Raw genomic sequence first — 23,059 nt, 5'->3', positions numbered from 1 at the left:
TTGTAGGGCTAGAACAAGAAATTTGTCGAGGACGATGAAAACAAAGGCTATGAATGGGTCAGCTGCTAAAAGGGGATTCCATAATAAAACCCTCTTGGCAACATTGGTAGGAATAAACTGAAAAAAAAGCACAGCGAGCTTATCAACAAGTAAGCCGCTATAAGCACCCGCTCCCACGCATTCTGCTGATAAAAAAAACAAGCGACATCACTTCCCAAACGGGAAGTCACGTACACCTCGCATGCTTGCAGTTTTTACCGCCGTACCGTGAAGTTTTGCGGAGTGGTAACGATGCGCCTGTCGTTGCTGTAGTGAGTCTCCGTGTAACGGCTGGCGAAAAGACCCCTGCGAGAAACACACGACAGGATTAGGGAAATGCACTGCAACGTTCTTAGATGTTGAAAGGAAAAATTCAGGGAGGACTTAGGGAAGGCCAACATCTTGCATGATTAAAAACAGCAACGATCTCAGTAGAGGTAATTATTTTGCGTGTTCCTGTTTTCACATGCACGTCAGGCGGTATGAGATCAGCGTGTGACGAAAATATATTGATTTCCCAAGGCGAGTTATAGTTGAAAAAGTTGTTTGTTTGAAAGTGCCTTGTCAAAGCATGGGGAAAACAAAGTGACTGGAGTGTAGTGATCATGTGAGACATGCACTGAGGGGATTTCCAACGCGGCCGCCTGCAATGACAAACTGAGGGAATGACAAACCCCGTGCCATCACCAAAAACGCTTGCAAGGATGCAGCCAAATGTCGATTATATGTGGGGCGCTGCAGAACAGCTCAACATTTGTCTCATGCATAATATATAAAATGGACAAGAAACAGGCAGGAATGAAACCTTTAAATCCAGTCAGTCTCATTGATATAAAGTTGTGTCCTTTTCACAATTTAACTAGAAACACATTGGAGCTTTCCTAACACAACCAGACTTTTAAGGGAAGTGTGTACATGTTGACCTCTAGATGTTGCTGTATTGTGCAATGCAACCAAAAAGAGTGCTAAAAAGCACAAGGTAGATGTTTTGCATGTTTTTTGATTACTGACTCAGGCACACCATGAACATTTGTGAAATTGTTTATAGAATCCACATACTTTTGAAATTCTCATATTTAAAATACATCTTATTATCTTCAACATGTATACTTTTTAATTTAATTTGCCGTCATCATGTACTTTCTGTGTTATTTACATCTCAAAGGATAACTTTTTGAAGCACCCTGTACAGTAAAATCCAAAATTATAGCAAAAACATGAATAAATTACCTCTATTACTTCTTAAGCCACGCTGATTACGACATAAGTAAATATTACAGAAAAATTTACCAGATACAGGGCTTGAATTCATCAATGAGTCAATAAATAGATTGATACACACTTTGTGATTTTATTCCATACAAACACAACATACATGTTAAATGGTTTCATTTATTCAGTGTTTAATGGCAATGTTGTTCAAGACCGAGATGCTATTTTTTGGTCCATCTAAATGCCGTGACTTGTTTTTAAAAACGTCTCTGAACATTGACAAATGTAATATCACCCAGAGTGACTCAGTCAAAAATTTAGGTGTCATATTTGACCCTGATCTGTCCTTTCAAACACACTTTAAGAATATTACGAGAACCGCTTTTTTCCATCTTCGCAATATTGCTAAAATTCGCCCTATGCTGTCCCAGGCGGATGCGGAGATTATAATTCATGCATTTGTTACCTCCCGTCTTGAATACTGTAATGCACTACTCTCGAGTCTCCCGAAGCCCAAAATCAAGAGCCTTAAGCAACTACAAAATGCTGCAGCGAGGCTTTTAACAAAGACAAGAAAGTTTAATCACATTACCCCGATTTTAGCTAACCTGCATTGGCTTCCTGTTAGCTTAAGATGTGATTTTAAGGTTCTGTTGGTAGTATACAAAAACATGTATGGACTTGCTCCCTCAAATCTTTCAGATTTAATTTCCACCTATATTCCGGTCCGGAGCCTTCGCTCGGAAAACGCTGGTCTACTAGTGAGCCAAGAAGAGAACCAATTTTATGTTGATAATATGTGTATTATTTTCCCTCATGTAGGTTTTAGATGAGGGGATGGTGTCATAATAGTCTGTAGTTTGCAATAGGCTTTGATCTGTGCAGCCCTATGAGACTGATTAAGAGCAATTCAAATAAACATGACTTGACTTGAAGTTCACTCACAGTTATCTTCACACGATTTAAATTGTTTTTATCAAATTGGCTGAATCTTCACATTCTAGTATGTATTCAGTGTTTCTCATTTAATTTTGTGGGACCCTGGTGGATGGACAGCCTAGGGGGTTCTAGGGGCATGCTCCCACGGAAGTTAATTTTGTAAATTTTAAATTCAAAAGCATTGTTCCTGTCCATTTTTAGAATAACATTCTAATCTATTCCAAACAATGTAAGTAACAGATGTATTGTCATTTTAACATGTAAAACACTCAACAAAATTAATAATTGTCTCTGGTATCGCAGCTAAAAATAGTGTCATAATGAGATCAAATCAACTGCCTTTTCTTTTGTTATCCATACCACTGGCAGCCCAGTGATAAGTGATTAGAAATCTGTGCTTTGACTGCTGCGGTTCAGGTTTGATTCCTGTTGCATGCAACAGCAAAGTTTGAGCTGACAAGAAATGGGACAAAATTTTTCACCTAATTAAAAAAAAAAAAAATATATATATATATATATATATATATATATATATCATCTCATTAGCCGCACCGCTTATCCTCAGTAGGGTCACGGGGGTGCTGGAGCCCATCCTGGCAATCATCGGGCAGTGGGCAGGGGACACCCTGAACTGGTTGCCAGCCAATCGCAGGGCACACAGGGACAGACAACTCGCTCGCTCATTCACACCTAGGGACAATTTGGACCGGCCAATCCACCTGAAATGCATGTCCTTGGAATATGGGAGGAAACCGGAATGCCCGGAGGAAACCAACGCAACCACAGGGAGAACATACAAACTCCGCACAGTATATATATATATATATATATATATATATATATATATTTAGTGGTTAGCGCGTGTGCGGCACAGTTCTAAGGTCTTGGGAACCTCCTGTGTGGGTTCAAATCCAGCTACCGGACTTCCTGTGCGGAGTTTGTATGTCCTCTATATATATATATATATAGAGTATGCGTTACACTTTGATCCCTACATTTTTTTAAAAGTTAAAAGTTTGCCTTGAATATTATAATAGATATTTGTAAAATTTTATTTTTTTTCTCCCCATTTATAATCACATTATCAATTTTGGAATTATTTGTCTATACATTTAAAACCTGTATTGATTTAAGTGTTTTTTGCTTAGTGTGTTTTCATTTTATGTATATATATATATATATATATATATATATATGAAATATATGTATAATATATTTGCATTTGTATTTAATATGTATGGGTGAAGTGGGTGGGATAACATTTACAGAGAAATAAATTAAAGCAAGAAATAGTTTAATACAAAAATATGAATTAATTCTAAGAACGCAATTATGAGACAGTTATGAGTCTTAATGCGGTAAAAGAGAAGTAAGCAGAGGAAAAAGGATACTCATTTGCAGACATCTCACGGAGCTGTCGATCTTTATCAACTAGCCCACTCTGAGCTCAATCTTAATTAAATCAGTGTTCAAGCACAAACTCAGGTTTCACTCACCCCTAATTGTTTATGAACAAAATTTAACATAGTGCTTCACTACCCACAATGCAACAATGCCATCAAGCCAGGAAGCGAATATGTGTGTCGTGCTCCAGATTGGATTATCAGCACATGTGCGGTAATTCCAAGCAAAATCTCCCGTGCCGCATGTCAGCGACATGTTTGGGAAAGCCAGCTTAACTCAGAGTCACACGACTGTATATTGGATATTAAAGCTGGCGCTTTTCATCTTCTGCAAGCCGCCAATAATCAACTTCTTGGCATACACGGTACGGTTTGTGCACACGATGTACAAGCGCTTCAGCCATATTCCAAAACATGTATTCAGTGAAGAAATGTAATGTGGATCAGAGTGAAAAATCGTATTTGAGATTCAGTTGCAGACTCATCAGACCCGACCTGCTGTATCCAAGTGGAACTCCTGTTACAAAGTGCGTTTGAAGTAAATAAGAGGAATATTCAACATTTAAATAAAATATAAAACATTTATTGGAAACACATTGTCATAAATATTTGATCATATAACTAGAATATCAAATTAAATAATTCATTTCAATTATCAAACAATAATTTGTTCTTCCTAGTTTAAATAAAGTTAAAAAATGACATCAAAGATATCATAGACAAAAAAAATCAAAAAACAATAATATGTATTTTGCTATTGATCGCTGCAGGCAGATCACAGACGCTAGACATTACCGGAGATTATCAACAACAATTGTTAGCATGACAATGCTTGGAAAACGACAACTCTTTTGACTACTCCCGATGATGGTGTGATTCACAATGGACGGAAAAACTGAAAAAGACTGAAGAGATTTCTTTTGTTGTCTTTTTTCAAAAGTGAGTTTTTATTTCAATTCCCAGGAAAATTTTGATTTTTAAAAACATATATCCCAGACTTGGAATCCAAGAAGAATCTGATTAATTGTAGAGCTCGACATCAAGGTTGCGTTAGGAATTGAACTATTCCTTTGATTTTGACAGTAGGCGGCTTAACATTAAGAAACTATTGCTACCCGTGGATTTGGGATTTGTGTTTTCTTTCCTTGTTTGATTAACCTTCATGTCATAAATTTGAATTATCATTTAAATACAGTGAATTGTATCGTGACTATAAACAAGAAAAGATTGAGATTGATTATAAAATCCTATCAGTTTGCATAAAAATAGATTTTGCCACAAAAAAGGTTTATCAAACGAAATTAGAGTCAATGACCAGTCATTGAAATAAAATGAAAATAAAAAGTGTTATTAAAAGAATATTAACCAAACTTACCACTTCACATTCAACACCTCAAACCAAGTAAAAGTGTAATTTTACTTTAATTTCTGTCAAATGTTGTCTATCATCTTGCCCATTGTTCAAATTCATTTTGACTCTGGTGTTTTCTCAAATAATTGTACTACTTATAAAACCTAGAACAAGCCTAGTAGTTTTTCTAACTTCCGCCTAACAGCATAGGTGCTACAAGAGCCACCAGAAGCAACTTCCTGCATCCAAATTTTAGGCAACGCCTCATTGGCAGACCTAATGAAGCTCTGCAGCAAAATGCCCTCTGTTGACCCTCCATTTGATTTCTATTGTAAACAAAGGTGGCGAACCTCTATGCTTCGCAAATTTATTCTTCTCATCACTTTTGTCCTGTAATTGCCATAGCGGGCGCAAATCGATCCGGCGCAGCCGCTGTGCATCTCCAGACACGGTGCGCTAATTGAGGATGCACTAACAGTTGCTTTGGGTTAATTGTGATGAATGGGACGCTCTTAATAGCCAGAGAAACAAACACGGTTATTTTCCTTTAAAATGATCTCCTGGTTATCTGGACTCGCACGGCATCGATCAAAATAAACACAGGCGCCTCTTAAAACAATATTTGGCTTGATTCATGTGAAGAAAAATGTCATTTGTCGCCAGGGAAACTGCGATTTGAAGTTAAAGGTGATGCTATAACTCCCAATTGCGATGTTAGACTATTTGGCTTGTCAGAAGCCTTCAAAAGGTGTAATCAAAATCATGATAAACTGCACAATAAATTGTCAAAAGCTGTTTGGATATAAAACAATTTGTTAGCGCACACATACTTGCTGTCCTTTCTTTGGTTGTAAAAATATGAATGAAGGATTTGCCAAGAACAGAACCAGAATCACATTGAGGGTTTCTCCAGTAAGTGGCACAATTCAATGTTGTTTTGTTTTTAATGCTAAAATATTCATGTTATTTCAACTAAATATTGTTGTCATGGACTGCACAGGTTACAATTACATCATCCCCTGATCTTAAACCAACATGCGGGCAAGGAAAAACTCAAAATTAGGCATGAAAATAAGAAACCTTGAGAAGGGGCCTCACAAATGGTAATCCCCCTTTCAGGAAGAACAGGGTGCAATGGATTTAGCGATGGGTAACAATACACGAAACATAATGACCGTCAATAAATAAAATATAAGTAATATGTAAACATTTCTTAAAAAGTGCATGACAGCAGCAATGCCTCCAGTCTGTAAATTTGTCCAAAAAGTCTCTAACAACAATGAAACCTCGAGCCTGTAAAATTGTCCAACAAGTCCATGACAGCAACGATACAGCTTCCCATCTCTGCCGGATAATCGATACAGACATTGAAATGCTTCAGGTCCAGTATGATATTTGCTGGTTCGTTTGTCTGTTTGTGTGTCAGTCAAACCAAGAAACGGGAGAAGGAGTTGACCACCATTTTTAACGAACAGTCAGATAGGTTACCTTAAATGTCAAAAATGCTAAAAAAAAGCTGACTCAGCACATCTTTGTTGATTCAGCATTTTTTTCCCCATTCATACAGTCTCTCCTGGGCCAGAACTAAATTGAATATCTACACCATCTTTTTCAGGCATTTGGGTAGGTTACCCAAGATTTGAAAACTGCCCCAAAAAAAACTGACTTGGTATTTTTGGTTTTGCTGACTCAGCAGCTTTATAACAATTACTCTCTCAGGCCAGTAAAATTTTGACCAGGATCACAATATTTTACAAGCAATAAGGTAGGTCACTTTGAAGGTGCATAGCCCGGTCAAAAAGGGAAATGCCATCCAAAAATGTTCAAGGCGGGTGATGATCTAATGGTGCACAGCTATTCTAGATAAAAATGTATTAATCAGTGCCAATGCATTCAAACATTTCTATTTACCACAGATTTCTGTCATTGGCAACTTGGCCTGTTTTTTATGTTATCCCTTATTATTTTAAACATATTAGCTTTGTTTTTACTCATTTCCTCTCAACCACATAGCGTTGCGATGGGAGCTAGATCCCAGAAATTGGCCGGTGTTGCAAAAAAAAAACATCTTCGGGACTAAAATTTGTGTTAGAGGGCTAAAATTAAAATTATAAAGTGTTTGGCAGCCCAAAGTTGTCGAACACCTCCAAAAAGTATCTTGTTTATGTCACCCGCTGCGAATCTGCAAACACAGCAATGGTAAAATGGGAAAATACTTCCAACTATGCACTCGGTGAAGGCCTAGCCGAGATTTATGAAGATCCCAAAGCCGGGGATCACGCTGACACCGACGAAAACTCATTACCGAGCGGGATGGTTCCTCTTTAATCAGGCTATGCTGAGTAGCTCACATGTCTTTGGGATTTGCAAAAAAGAAATTCAAATATTTTGTAGTATTGTATATACAGAAGTAAATGATGGTAATTAAGTAAAACGTTGTTTTGTTTTGTTTTTTACAAATAAATAATTTCTTAAGGTAGCTTATCATCCATTCTCCATGTTTTAAAATAAATGTGTGAACTTTTAAAAGTGTCTTTTTTACATGAAGGAACATAGTAGTAGAGACCGAGGATTAAAGAGGATGGCAAAAGATTCAGACAAGCACAAGATTTCCCCCGCAGGGTTTCATTTACAGAATTCTTTGATGTTAGCTTTAGGGATGATATGTTTATCTTTCAAGGATTCTAACTCTAATCTCAGAAAATAAAGTCTAAGGTATATTTTTTCATGTAATTATTAGCTGTTTTCCAATCGCAACATTTTAAAAACGTTACATTTGTTTGGCTAGTTCGGCGGTCAGCAACATGTGGTTCTAAAGCTGCATGTGGCTCCTTGGCGCTGCCCGAGTGCATCCCTGGATCTTTCTCCGAAATGTTTGGAAATGGTAGAGGTAAATATATATCTTTATGAGGTGGTTTTCTTTAGGAAGACAAACATGGGACAAACATTCTGCTAAGGTTTGGTGGGACGGACTCAAGCACAGACACATGAGCTGACTTCATTTGGGGGCAAGGGTATACGAAAAGGCGCTCCGCACATGAAAAAACAGGTAAACATGAAACGAGTATAAAAAATACAGTCTGGAGAAAACTCAAAGCTGTCAATCTTCACTATTCAAGTCCAGAATAGATTGACAACAGACATAATGACATCAGGGAAAACTGCGAATGAAAAGTTTTTGCTGTCGACTCAGTCCCTATATACTGGGTGTTCCAGGTGCGGGTAATGAACAGGTGTGGAGTACTTCAGTTTGTGTGCCTGTCAGGAGAATGGTGGCATCCTGCGTCTTAACAATTATTAACGTTTTCCAATGCTTGAAAAATATTTAGAATAAATGTTAGATATTAAAAGAATAACTTATGAATTATTCCACCTTTGTAATTTAAAAATAGGTCGATTCGAGGCTTTTATTTTTTTGTGGCTTCAGACATTTTATAATGGGAGGGTGGTCTGCTATGGCTCTTTCAAAATTTTGGGTTGCTGACCTTTGGGCTAGTTAGTTGCTATCAGGTGACATGTTCCCCCAGCAACTGCTCAGCGTTTCATTTTTTTTCTCTAGAATAGAATAGAATAGAATAGAATATACCTTTATTGTCATTGTTACAAATGGGCTAACATATTGTGACAACGAAATAGATTTCAGTGTGCAGTTTGATATGAATAATACATTGAAATATAAGTAGGTCGTGGATTATTGTTTTATGTGCAGGGAGGGTCTGAGAGAAATGTCATTTCAGTATTATGATTGTTTAATACTAACTGCAGGATGGACAACACAGCAGAGATTGACGAAAAAAAGTCCTTCTATTTACCACGAACTGAAATGATCTGTTCAAGAACTCTACCAAAATAGTCTTCAATATATTATTTTATCCTTTGAAAAGACCGCAATGGCGTAATAAACTATACTACAAATGGCTTGTTTAATGTACTGTATATTTTTCACCGCAAAAAAAGAAAGGTCATACTTTAATAGAGCAAAATATTCTACAATGGCTGATAGTTAATTTTTTATGCACCATCTGCAATACTAGACAAATGTGCTTGTATTGAGTATTCATGGACATGTTTGATTACAAAAACAAATTTAAATATCATAAAACAACTAAGATAAACGTGAAATGTAGCATTCTTGTTTCATTTTATGGATGTATGAGGGAAGATGCAGTAGTATTTGTCATGATCCTGCACTTTGTGTTCTGTTTCTCTCTTTTTTTTGTTTTTTTGTTCACACCTTATTTGGTCACTTACCAACAGTTTATAATTTCTTCCACACAGTGGTTGACACTTTCTTATCTTGATTTCCCTGCGTTTTATTTTCTTCCTATCACTACTCTTCATCTTTTCCTTTTTCAGTAATCTTTCCCCTTGGTTCCTTGCTAGTACGTGGTCTTTCTTGTGACATACCAAGCACCCATGTCACAGCGCTCTTGTTTATTCTCCGTTCTGAACCCATGCTTGACTTTGTAGATCGTCTGATGAAGTATTGGACTATCGACTACACTGCTTGGACTTAGTGGATCACCAACCTTTTACCTTTCTATTGAAATATGTTTGTTTATGCTGTTCTGGATATGGTTACCTCGACGCCCGCCTTTCCTTGTACAGAACTCTGCCCTTATAAGATGACCGTTTGATTATACTAATCTGTACTTCTTTGTATGCTTCTGCACCATTCCGAGTGAGAAATTGATGGATATCCTAGAGCAGTGGTGTCAAAGCCCAAAAGATTTTTTTATTTTCCTGTAGCAAGTAGTCAAAAATGAACAATTTGTTTTAAGTATTAAAATTCCCAAATGATGTATTTACATGTTTTTGTATTTTGCCATAAAATGTATAATTTTGGTGAACATCATCTATTTAGGTTTCATTTTGAAATCAAATCAAAACAGAGTTTGTGTGTTTGTGTTTTATACCATATAGTAGGCAGCAGTAAATTATTATTTTCTTTTTATAAACTAATTATCTGCTGATGAGGTAGTACAGTATATTTAATAACTTATTTTGTTTGATGACACTAAATGAAGTAAAAATCTTGCATATATTTTTTTCTGATTTTAATTATTGTCTTGCCCCTTTTCAAATGGCCTCAAAAGAAATTCCATCACCAGATAACTTTTGCTTATGATAACAATTATTTTGGTCAAGATAAAAAAAAAGTAACGTTGAAAAAAAATGGTGAGAAAATATTATAATGTAAAATCAGAAGTTACAGCAACATTATATATGTTTTCTTTTTCTAAACAAATTATTTGCTCAGGAGGTAGTATAGTATATTGGATAACAGCATCATCAAACAAGGTATATTAGGACATAATAATAGATATAGTAATACAATAAATCAAAGTAAAACTCTTGCTCATCATCTTTTTTAAATCACAATTTTAATTATTACTATTAATTATGATAAAATAATGGAAAACAGTGGGGTAAAAAATGATGATTAAAAATATATACTGTTAATTTAAGCTATGTGGGAGTTTGAGTTAAAAAAACAACATGAAACTGATGCAGGGAATTTATTTTCACCCTTTTTGACAGACGATGTGCCTCGAGATTTTTGGAATGAAAATAAAGTGTGCCTTTGCTCAAAAGAAGGTTGAGAAACACTGTCGTAGAGTATTATCGGTTAAGACACGTCATCTTTTATTTTCTCTTACTCATCCCTTTTTAACCATTATTCTTTGGGTTGTGTGTTTGAAATGTGTTTAAGATTTTTGAAGGGAGGGTTTTACTTTTTAAATCACGCCTTTTGATGTTTTGAACACAGGACTTGGATTCTCTGATTTAAGTATAAAAAGTTGTACTTCAAAGGACAAAATATGTGTTTGTATTTGCTGGTGACTCACTAAGTCAGGAACAAATGAGAAAAGCTGACAAGACAAGAAACAGTGTCATGCTCTGCAATCCCGAGGATTTTGCTCTTTTCATCCCTTTTCTTTGTACGCCAGAAGAAAGTGAGGAGACACCGAGCTGTATGTAAATCAATTTGGAACGCGTCCGTGTGTCGGAATAGAATTAAGCATTTGTCGAGCTCCATCGCTTTGCACGCTTCGTATTAGTGGCGGCCCTAGTAAGAGTGCTCTTCTTCTATATGGCCTCCAGCAACGCCGCTTTGGAAAGGTGTCAGGATGCAATAGTAGAGTTGGCAGGGGAGAAGCGATTAAAAGAAAATCATCGTAGTTAGCAGTTCGTCTTCAAAGGAAGAGTGCGAGGGGAGCCACGCTTCTTTCTTGCCAATGGTTGCATGCTCCAGGGTTTTAACGCAGCGCTGAATTATTACACCACTATGGAAATGAGGCTAACTGTGTGTTGTGCTCTACTGATTGTCGAGGTAGCAAAAGTACTCGCAGGTTTTCTTAAAGCCGCTGATAGTGAAATAAAACCTAAAAAAAAACTTAACAGAAAAAAGAGCCATTTAAGAACCATATTTTAGGCACGATGAGGCACACCAAACTATAAGACACATACACTTGAGACAACAGCAGAAACTACTGTGTAACCGTTGGGGTTTTTCTAAACATATATCAGGCAGGACGGAAGGAAAACTGAGATCACTTGCACTCGTTTTTTGGTTTTTATTGGAAGGAAGGAATGACAAGACGTGATTCTTCGATACGTTGTTTGACGGATGGACGAAGTTTGACAGGCGGGCGAAGGCTTGGCGGGAATGGTCGCGGACAGGCGGTATCGTCGTGGTGTTGGTCGGGGCTGGAGAAGAAGGGCATCGTAGTGTTCGGAAAATGTGGTCAGGAGTCAGAAGGGCAGGGCAGGTCGTAGGCAAATTCGGAAACGGGTCGGAGATCAAGTAGAAAAACAGGAAGCAGGCAAAGAGTCGGAGGTATGGCCTTTCTGAGCAGATGGCAACAGATAGCATAGTACCATCAGACAGCTTGTTTCCGGAAGCTGAGGATTTAAATGGACAGGATGCGCCAATCAGCTGTCCTGGCTGTTGGCGCCAAATCCTGAGCACAGGTGTTCCCGATCCGGGTGATTGTGACAATATCATATAAAAGTGCAATGATTTATCAGTCGATAACTTTCACTGATTAAAATCGCAAAATATCGTTCGCAACGGAAATTGAACATGAATTGCTGCGGTGAGGGAAGGACACTTCATCACTAGACCGCCAGTATTACAGATTATGTATGAACATTAGAGCTTATCACATTATCACACTATTTTAAGGTGCCAGTAATACTGATTCGCCTAGTGCATTCTAATAGGTCAAACAGTCCCTTCACTACTTCAGCTGTTCGTGAATAACCTCTCGGTTTAATATGCATTCGTGCATAAAAGAGCTTGGATAATATTTTGTTGGAAGACCTTCTGTTTTCTGATCAAATCAAATTTATTTGTAAAGCACTTTTCTGGAAAAAAAAAAACACTCAAAGTGCTGTTTTACACGAGTGTGCGTTATACACGAATAAATACAGTACTCAAACATGTTGACTATTCAAATATCTTAACCTATATAAATACAAGTTCACAGCAGAAAACAACTTTTTACATTGGGAGAACATTGCTTTGTATGTCATTTTTCTTGTCCTATTGTATTTTTTATTTATTTTTCAATTAAAATAAGCAAAGCAGACTTAAAGTAAACAAAGATGTCTAGTATGTTGGTGGTTTCAATTATTTTAACTAATATTTTTCTAATCTCTTATCCACTTTATACTTTTTAAGGATGTCTTATTTTCAAAGAAAATAATTTAGAATACATCTTCTGCCAATTTTGTGAAAATGTATTGATTGCAGAATTTGCTGTGTACAGTAATACTTCATAAGAAGGTGGTTCACCTTCCACGTTCTCGCTGCTTAACAAATTCATAATGCAATGTGTTCTGCATTCTTATTCGCTAAACAGTTTGAGAGTAGGTAGTGGTACAAAAGTTCAAAAAGACATGAAAAGATACAGTGTAGAAGACTTTTATTTGTTAAACAAATGGTTGGACCTGTAAAAATATTTGCTGTTTGGTTTCAATGTCCAACATAGTATTTAATTGCATAATTTAAGTTTATTGCATAATAACGATTTTATTTAGACTGTAACCCTGCGATAAACAAGTTATTCAATGCAGTATTAACAGATTCTAGCTACCAACTAAATAATAAAGTAATAGCCAATGACCATATTTTTGGATCTTTCAACAGTATTAGAGAATTGCTAATGGTGAAGAACAAAGTTACGAGTAAACAGATTCCCGCCCAGCGGCACTTAAAGTAGACACCAAACTTATAGGGAAAACAGAAATGGTGTAATAAAGAAACAAAATGGAACAATTCTACAGTGGACAACTATATATTTTTTAGTACCTGCATGGTTTTGGACAAAAGTTTCAAATATCTACTTAACAATGGTGATCTAACATCATAAGGTTCAATTATCCGTCGCAATTAATGTGACATGTGAAATTATAGCTGGCCTTGCAATGATTGAATTAGCAGGGAAATACGCACAAATAGAATTCATACCACTATTGGAGGGGAAATACAGTGCAAAGACGTCATAGGAAGTGTCACATTGTATTTTATGACAGAACTGGTGCTAGTCCAGCCCATGACCCAATATGTAAAGAAAAAACATCAACCTCATTTAGGGCATGAAGCTAATGTTATGCTGTTAACAAATGTTCACATATTCACTCGATCGAACACAGAACTGCTTTTGACATGACCTCTAGCAGTGTTATCAAGCAGATCAATGAGTATGATGGTCATCTAGAACAGTGATTTTCAACCACTGTGCCATGACACACTACTGTGCTGAGAGAGATCGTCAGGTGTGCCGGGAGAAATTATCCAATGTCACTTTTTAAATTTTAAAATCTTATAAAAATGTATGAATCGTTTTCTGTAAATATTATGCCATTGTCAAGGTTCTGTGCAGTGTTTTTAATTAAGCATACTGTTCAGTGTCATTTTATAACATCGTGGTGTGCCACAAAATTTTTCCAATGTAAAAAAAAAAGCCCTGGCTCAAAAAGGTTGAAAAACACTGATCTAAAATAGGCCTAATGGAAATAAACAAGCGAACACGCAATCTAACAAAGGGGCTGCATTCCAATTCATGGTCAAAACAATTATCTCAAAAGCCTCACGTGAACTAATTACGTTCAGAGGGAAGCTATCCAACAAAAGCAACAGCACATCATATTTAAATGTTTCAAGTAACCCCAAAGCAGCAAAAGGCCATCAAGAGAATGATTGTATTTTACATGCAGGGTACAAACCTCTTCACTTCACGGCCAAAGACATCAGCAATAAAGTGAAATGCCAGGGGAAAGAAAAAGAAAATACTGCGCTAGGGACAAACAATAACTCAGGGTCTGGAGATAATATGGTTTTAAGGTGAGCTATTTATCGTTCAGCTCTTTGGAAAAACAAACTGCGAGGGATTTGCCAAAAGTCACAACACTGAAGAGTGTATTAGCCTCGCGGTTGCTCGAACCGAAGGCAAAAATTGAGACATTTACGGCTTAGTAAAACGTTTAAACTGAAGATGCTTGCCAAATTTAGACAGATTAGTGACATATTGAAGTAGTGAATAATGATCGCTGCAGTCAATGAGAGACTGGGCACATATAAAGACGTTGGCTGAGCAAGCAGAACCTATCCCCCGCCGTACCTCAGACCTTCCATCATCTCGGCGGGGTTTTATCTCTGTCTCATCAGTACATAAACCTTGGTGGCTCATCGCTGTTCTTCTTTGCAAAATCCAATTGGGCCCAAAACGTGAACTCATTCACCAAGCGTGGCGGAAGTAATATCATGGCTTGGGCTTGCATAGCTCACTGGTCTTTATTGGTATTGTAACTCAAGGTGATAGGAGCAGAATATATTCTGAGATCTATAAAACGGGTTCATCTGGTAAAATACACAGTAAAAATCAGGAAAAAGCTGCATCAAGAAACAAGATAAGGGGATGTAACTGACATGATCAGAAGAAAAATGATGAAATTGGACAAGTTTACAACTAAAAACAAATAATTTGCATTTTATGGTAAACACGCACTGAAGACCTGAAAACGCATTTCAATCAAAAAACGAAATGACCCGTTTAAGTTTTCAAACTATAGGCTTAATGCAGTTCTCGCAAGTTAGAATTTTGCCAACAAATACAATATGCTATTTACGATGAATGTTTTTAATAACGATGCTTCAGCCTTTTGGTGTTTCACAGTTTATTTTTGTGGTCCCTGATACGGCAAAATAAAAATGACAAATAGTGTAATAATTGTATTCATATAAATTAATTGTTATTTTACAAACAACGTTATTCTTATCCTTCGTACAAAATGAGAAATATAATACTGTACATAAAATGAGCAACATTGTCTGACATAGGTGATGGCACATTATATTGCTTATTTTAGAAATTTAAAAAAAATAAAAATTTGGTACCATTTTCATTATTTCACTAGTTATAAACAAATTACAAATTAAGAAAATAATAAATGTAGTAATTTATATATATATATATATATATATATATATATATATATATATATATATAATATGAAAAATAAATGTTCTTACTAGAAAAACGAAAATACATAAAAATATAGAGTAAATACTTCTGCACAAGCCTTCATCTCATATTAACAGACCCCCTGAAACTGTTTTAAAATGGCCCCTTACTAAAAATAAACAACATACTCAAAATATTAACGAAACATGTTGTTTGATTGCTTAGATAATTAAGATTAATATATCAGTGGAGCAAACCCCAAAAAGCGGCCTTAAGAGGGATGATCTCCACCAAGCTATACTTGCCAAAAGCACACCTCATGAAGTGGTGCCCGGACGACCCATGGCAGTTAAGGGATCCATAAACAGTGAATAAAGATACAAAAGGAAACCATGGCAGACACCTGTACGATATTTTTCTATTTCACAATTACTTCCTTCTTTGACCCGATCATTGATCACTGTTTTGGACTTTTCCTTCCCCTTGTTGGAAACTTTCTTGGGGCCCATGGACAAAAGAGGCTATTACACTCACTAAATCACAATAAAATGAGAAGAGGCCTCTCTCAAACACAATTGGCAAAGGTCCAATTGACTCAACAGGAGAAAGAGATTGGGCAAAGGGCATGAAGACACCGCCCTGTTGACAAGATGGAGGCTGAGATATTGGGGGTTAGACGGAGTACCTTTGATGGAGAAGTTCCAATGACAGAGAACCTAACTTGGGTTGCTCAACCTGTCTGAAAACACATGTTTATTTTGTTCTATGTGCATATAAGCCAGACGCAGATTTCAGTATTGAATTTCATAGTTTTAAATTCGGCTTTATATGCAAGTACATATGGTTTATTTTTATCGACCCTGGGTTTTGTCCTAAAAAAGCAGCTTTTGCCCGAGTGATTTCTCAAAGAGAAACAATGTATGCAGCAGTGTTTGTTTGTGAGTTGAAGTCACAATGTATTTTGTTTACTTGAAAAGTGCATGTCCTCAAACAATAGCTTCTCTGCCCTGAGTTGTTTCTCATATTTTGACAGTATGACCTCTCCTTCCAATTCACATTTTATTTTACTGTAATTTTGTCTCTCATTATTGTCAAAGCGCTGGTGTCTCATCTGCAGAAGGTTTAATGTTTTCCCTTGCCACAGTCCCAACACAATTCCACTATGCAGCCGTTATCATTAAACCTAATTTACTTGTTTTTATGACCATGAGCTTTTATTCTTTCATTTCTTTTGTGACACATGGGCCTTAGCACTGCTCTGAGGGCAAACAATGGGATTGAAGTCAGTGTTTTATGTGTCCTATAAATGCCCACTTGGGTTTGGACGTCCGCTAATTGCTGTTAAGCAGTTACTGAGCGTTTGTTTTTTTTTTTCAGTTAAGGTGATCTGCAGCCAAGCCGAACAAGAACAGTCCAACGGCTAGCATTTAATATGGGGTGAAGGAATAAACATGTTTTCTTCTTACACTAAAAGGATGATGTCATATTCCCCAAAAAGGCCTTAAAAGGGAAAAAATTCCCAAATGTGCCTCACTTAAAAGCTGTAAACGTTGGATTCAAATCCAGATAATTCGTCATCATCATCATCTGTGTATGGGGCTAAATCAGCCACAGGCAATGATCTCTTTCGATTTGTAGCACTCAGGTTTTTTATGTGAATTACAGGTTTATGGCTGCTTTGCTATTCAATTGATTCATAACACGCTTTTTAAGAGTAAGAATTACAGCATCTGTTTGTGTTCCCTGCAATTGCTGCCCACTGTCCGAAGTCAGCTTGGAAATGCCTCAGATCCCCCACGACCCTCAAGAGCGGCTGAAAAATCTTGCTATTATGTTATGGGATGAAGGGCCCTCTACTTCTATAACTAAAACTAGCATCTTCTTCTCTGAAAAAAAAACCCAACAAACTAGTGTTATGTGTACAACGAAAAGGCACCGCTGTCAAACCTATGTTATACATGTTTTTTATAATCATCTCATCTCATCTCATTAGCTGCACCGCTTTACCCTCAGTAGGGTCGCGAGGGTGCTGGAGCCCATCCCTGCAATCATCAGGCAGTGGGCAGGGGACACCCTGAACTGGTTGCCGGCCAATCGCAGGGCACACAGGGACAGACAACTCGCTCGCTCATTCACACCTAGGGACAATTTGGACCAGCTAATCCACCTGCAATGCATGTCTTTGGAATGTGGGAGGAAACCGGAGTGCCCGGAGGAAACCCAAGCAAACACGGGGAGAACATGCAAACTCCGCACAGTAAGTCCAGTAGCTGGATTTGAACCCATACAGGAGGTTCCCAAAACCATAAAACTGTGCCGCACACGCGCTAACCACTGCGCCGCCGTGCTGCCTCTTCTAATCATATAAAACGTAAAATTTTTAGCTTTTCATAGTCAGTTTTGCTTTTAGTAAGTCGAGAACTATTGGTTATCTCCAAGGCATCACTCCTTACGTCGGTAGGTATTTTTTTCTTCACTGAAAACTAGCAGCATGACAGTAGCGTCGTATTTCTAATTATACTTAGCTATAAGAGAAAATGTACTAAAACATATTTTGGGTTTAAGTGTGTAGTGCTATTAAGAGCTAATCAAGTTTTGTTTCATGAAACAACCAGATATTTTGTGCGTGGAAAAAAAGACATATGTTCTAGTGAGACTTCTGCAGTAGGTACATTAAATTAGGAAAGAAACAATAACACACAAAGAGTTAATGTTGTCAGCATCAGAACGAAAGCAGTTCAACTTCTTTAATATGCCTGAGAGCTCAAATTCAGGGCCGTTAGTTAATCTGTCTCGGAGCACACAAAACATTTCATATTTTCCTCTTACAAAAACCAAAAAATAAAATGCCTTCCACCATTAAACCCCGGTCTTAACACTTTTGTGGTCAGGGCGTACGGTCCACCGTACGATAATAACGTACAATCTGTCGCTTATACGCCTCATTAACTTGCAAAGATGACGGCGATGGAAACTTTGCTCGGCACTGATGTATCGTTTTGACATCAAGACGCGGGTGAACGATCTGTCGCTCATGCTAATGCGCTGGAACATGAGCTTAATGGCTGCCAGCCTGCCAGCAGTTAATGTCTATTGTTAGATGAGACACAGGTAAATTGTCTTTATGACATTAAGAACGCATGTATTTGTGGTACAGACATTGACATGCTTAACCATAAAAATCCTTTCTTAATGATTAAATAAATATCATCAAATATCATCTGTATTTGTGTATGATGCGCTTTTTTTAACATATACCAGCACCCCCCCCCCTCGAATTTGTGTGCATGTTATACATGGTAGTATTAGTGCAATGATTGGTCAGTTGAAACATATCTCTGACCACAATCGCAAAACATTGGATGCAGCGGGAATCAAACCCATATTGTGCGATGAGAGAGCTGGATCCCAACCACTATACCAGACACACAAAAAATTATAATTAAAAAATATATAAAATATATTTATATATATAATATTTATATCATTATCACAGTTGTTTCAGTTGCAGTACCTGAGACAAATGTTAGAGAAAGAAGGAAACAAAGTTCTTGTGAAAGATATAAATAAACGCAAACGAAACAACTCTTTGGTGAATCTGATGATGAGTTAGACTTTAAAGGATATAAAATAATTACATTATCAACTTTATGTAGGTATTGTGTTCATTGTTTACTATCTATCTACTCTGATCATATCCCTCGAGAGGGGTGACCAACAGCAAGACAAACACGTACACAAAAACAAAGAAAAGGGGAAAAAAAGAAAAAAGTAGCAAAACACCAAAATTTGACCATGGCCAACCCAAATGCCCAAACACCGAAAAAGGTTACATTCGCTCCTCATCCATCCTCTCCATGTGTCCAAACCAACTGAGTACTCGCTGATGCATAAGCTTGCTCAGTTCCACTGCTACTCCAGTTCTCATCTCATCTCTAGCTCACCACTTATCCTCTTTAGGGTCGCAGGGGTGCTGGAGCCAGTCCCAGCAATCATCGGGCAGTGGGCAGGGGACACCCTGAACTGGTTGCCAGCCAATCGCAGGGCACAAGGGGACAGACAACTCACTCGCTCATTCACACCTAGGGACAATTTGGACCGGCCAACCCAAAGGCATGTTTTTGGAATGTGGGAGGAAACCGGAGTGCCCGGAGGAAACCCACGCAAGCACAGAGGGGAACATACAAACTCCGCACAGGAAGTCTGGAGCTGGATTTGAACCCACGTAGGAGGTTCCCAAGACATGAACTGTGCCGCACATGCGCTAACCACTGCGCCGCCTTGCTGCCTAGGTATTTTTTTCTGTAGAGAGATACTCCAGTTCTATCTCTCTCAATTTTACTTCTCAATCAATACAATCTTGTCACTCCCAACATAGTTTACAATGTCAATAAATCATTTCAATCACTTACAATGCTTCATTTTTCCTGAAAATAGTGAAACAAAAATTTTGAATAAAATATTAGGGGTGCGCATAGGTCAGTAGTTTGCAAATCCCATTTTATTTTTATCATTTGTATATTAGTCTAGTCTACAAAAGTCAATTCCATTGAAGTTGGGAAAAAGTTTAAAATGTCAGTAAAATTAGAATAGAATGACTTGCAAACCTTTTCTAACCCATATTTAAATTAATACACCACAAAGACAAGATTATCCATGTTCAAACTCATAAACTTTATTTCCATAAGCAAATAATGATAAACTTAGAATTTTATAATTGCAACAAGTGCCAAAGTAGTTGGGAAAGGGGCTTCTTCACCATTGTGTTACATCACCTTTCCTTTTAATAACACTCAATGAACGTTTAGGAAGTGAGGAGACTAGTTGTTGAATCGTTGATAGTGGAATCCTTTCCCATTCTTGCTTTATGTACAGCTTCAGCTGTTCAACAGTCCGGGGTCTCCTTTGTCTTATTCTGCGCTTTATAATGCGCCACACATTTTCAATGGGAGACAGGTCAGGACTGCAGGCAGGCCAGTCAAGCACCCGCACCCTCTTACTACGAAGCCACGCTGTCGTGAGACGTGCAGTGTGTGGCTTGGCATTATCCTGCTGGAAGAAGCAAGGGCGCCCATGGTAAAGATTCTGTTTGGATGGCAACATACTTTGTTCCAAAACCTGAATGTACTTTTCTGCATTAATGGTGCCTTCACAGATGTGCAGGTTACCCATTCCTTGGCCACTCATGCACCCCCATACCATCACAGATGCTGGCTTTTGCACTTTGCGTGCATAACAGTCTGTGTGGTTCTGTTCTTCTTTGGACCGGAGGACACGACGTCCACAATTTCCAAACACAATTTGGAAAACTGACTCATCAGACCACAGAACACTTTTCCACTTTGTATCAGTCCATTTTAGATGGGCTCGGGCCCAGAGAACCCTGCGGCGTTTCTGGATGTTGTTGATGAATGGCTTACGCTTTGCAACATAAAGTTTTAACCCACACTTACGGATATAGCGTCGAACTGTATTGACTGACAGTGGTTTTCCAAAGTGTTCCTGAGCCCATGTGGTGATGTCCTTTACACATTGATATCGGTTCTTAATGCAGTACCGCTCGAGGGCTCGGAGGTCATGGGCATTCAATAATGGTTTACGGCCATGCCGTTTACGCACAGTGATTTCTCCAGATTCCCTGAACCTTTTCACAATATTATGGACTGTAGATGATGATATCCCTAAATTCTTTGCAATTGTACTTTGAGGAATGTTGTTTTTAAACTGTTCAACAATTTGCTCACGCAGTTGTTCACAAAGAGGTGAACCTCGCCCCATCCTTGCATGTGAATGACTTAGCTTGTTCGGGTCTCCCTTTTTTATACCCAGTAACAACTCTCACCTGTTGCTAATTCATCTGTTCACCTGCAAATAGTTGGTTGATTTCCATTCATCCACTTTCTGAGTAGTTATTGACACCTGTCCCAACTATTTTGGCACGTGTTGCTGTCATCAAATTACAGAGTTGATGATTTTCTCCCAAAACAATAAAGTTTATGAGTGAAGACAATAAATATGTTGTCTTTGCTGTGCATTCATTTAAATATGGGTTGAAAAGAATTTGCAATTTACTTGGATCAATTTTTATTTGCAATTAACACACTTTCCCAACTTCATTGGAATTGAGTTTTGTAGATTGCAAAGCTAACATAATGCATAAATTCCCTTTTGAAAGAGTAGCAGAAAATTCCAACATTGTAATACTGTAAAAATACTGTAATAATGTATAATGATCTGATATTTATCATTTATTTATAACGCATGACCTTTTTTCACGGGTTTGCTACTTAAAAGATTTGCATCATGCATTGTGCTCTGCATTCCAATTGGCTAAACAGTCGACCAAATTATTGTTATTTGATGGTACAGTGGTTATTTGTAAATAAAATAAATAAAACACGTTTATATAGTTTAACAAATGCTTGAGCCTGTCCTTTGCTCTTTGGTTTCAGTGTATAAAACTCTATTTAATTTTATAACAAAAAAAATAAAGGTTTCTTTTTGGAGCGTAGCCCTTTTGATCGATGAAAATGAGAAAAATGTCACCTTGATTGTTTTGAGCCTTAAATGTTTTTCTTTCCCTTATTTTTTTCATGTTTTTAATCAATATGTTGCAATTAATTTTCATCAGATTTTGAACTCAAGTGACCAAGCTCACAAGGTCAAAATAGTAATTTCCTTGACTGATGTCATGAAGTTCACTTCCTCAATGCTTTGTTTTGCACGCCAGCACAGCTGGCCTTATTTTGGACACCCACTTCCTCTGACGTGCACACAATTGAACCACTCACGCTGCCCTCATGTTGACTGACGGACTTAATCGAGCAGAGAGACTGCAGACCTACGTCGCTCTTCGAGTGAAACAGTGGCAAACATAAAGCTGCAGAATAAATATTAGACAGAATGAATCTTATTTGTGATAAGAGCTCTATAAATCATGCATGGTATTGTTCTATAAAAACAAATCACTGTAATAAAGTTTAAGTGTTTTTGTTGACACACTGGCAGTTATCACCAACCCTCCTTCTGCCCAGAATTTATGGAAATTAAAAACGGTCTAGTTTATAATCGATGGATTCATAATTAGCATTCAACTCAAACAATTGAATCGTCCTGCATTTGCAGCTGATTTTGTTATTACCCGTGAGCAAAGCGAGAACAATAGGGGGAAAAGGTTTTAGATATGAACACTATCTTCCACAGGAAATCAGTTAGGTTACCTTGGATGTGAAAAATGCCCCCCAAAAAGCTGACCCAGCACATTTGTTTTTGTTCACAAAGCATTTTTTAAAAAAAAAAGAGCAAGAAGAAGACTGAACAACTGTTTTTGCAACTTCTAGTCTAGTAAGTTTTCTTTTGTTTTCTCATTGGATACTTTACATTTTGAAGTTAATCTTTTCCAAAAATATAAAAGAGAGACGAATACTTTTTAAAGCTTTTTGTCCTACTTTTTCAGGTGGTTTCTTGTCTCAACTCGGGCGACGTTCTAATGGCACACAGCCATTCTAGTTCATTTTAGTTTCATTTAAACTCCTTCTATCCCTTCCAAATTGGAAAAAGAGAAAACATTACTTAAAATAAGCAAAACATTTTGAATGTTTTATTACAAAAATGAGGTTATTTAGTCTAATTTAGGTGAACTA

General features: G+C 37.3%; 1 protein-coding gene across 1 annotated transcript in view; it reads right to left on the bottom strand.

The window, feature by feature from the left end:
* adam12b (ADAM metallopeptidase domain 12b) overlaps window positions 1-23,059 on the bottom strand; it is a 142,863-nt gene that overhangs the window by 78,268 nt on the left and 41,536 nt on the right. The window contains exon 4 of the mRNA XM_088351976.1: window positions 267-345. Within this exon, the coding sequence (XP_088208102.1) occupies window positions 267-345 (79 nt within the window). The remainder of the gene's footprint in view (window positions 1-266; window positions 346-23,059) is intronic.

The sequence above is a fragment of the Urocampus carinirostris genome, chromosome 13 (assembly GCF_059441175.1).
Source record: "Urocampus carinirostris isolate Australia breed hairy pipefish chromosome 13, RoL_Ucar_1.0, whole genome shotgun sequence".
NCBI lineage: Eukaryota > Metazoa > Chordata > Actinopteri > Syngnathiformes > Syngnathidae > Urocampus > Urocampus carinirostris.
Note: the sequence above shows the minus strand (reverse complement) of the source record. Positions and strands in the feature narration are given on the sequence as shown.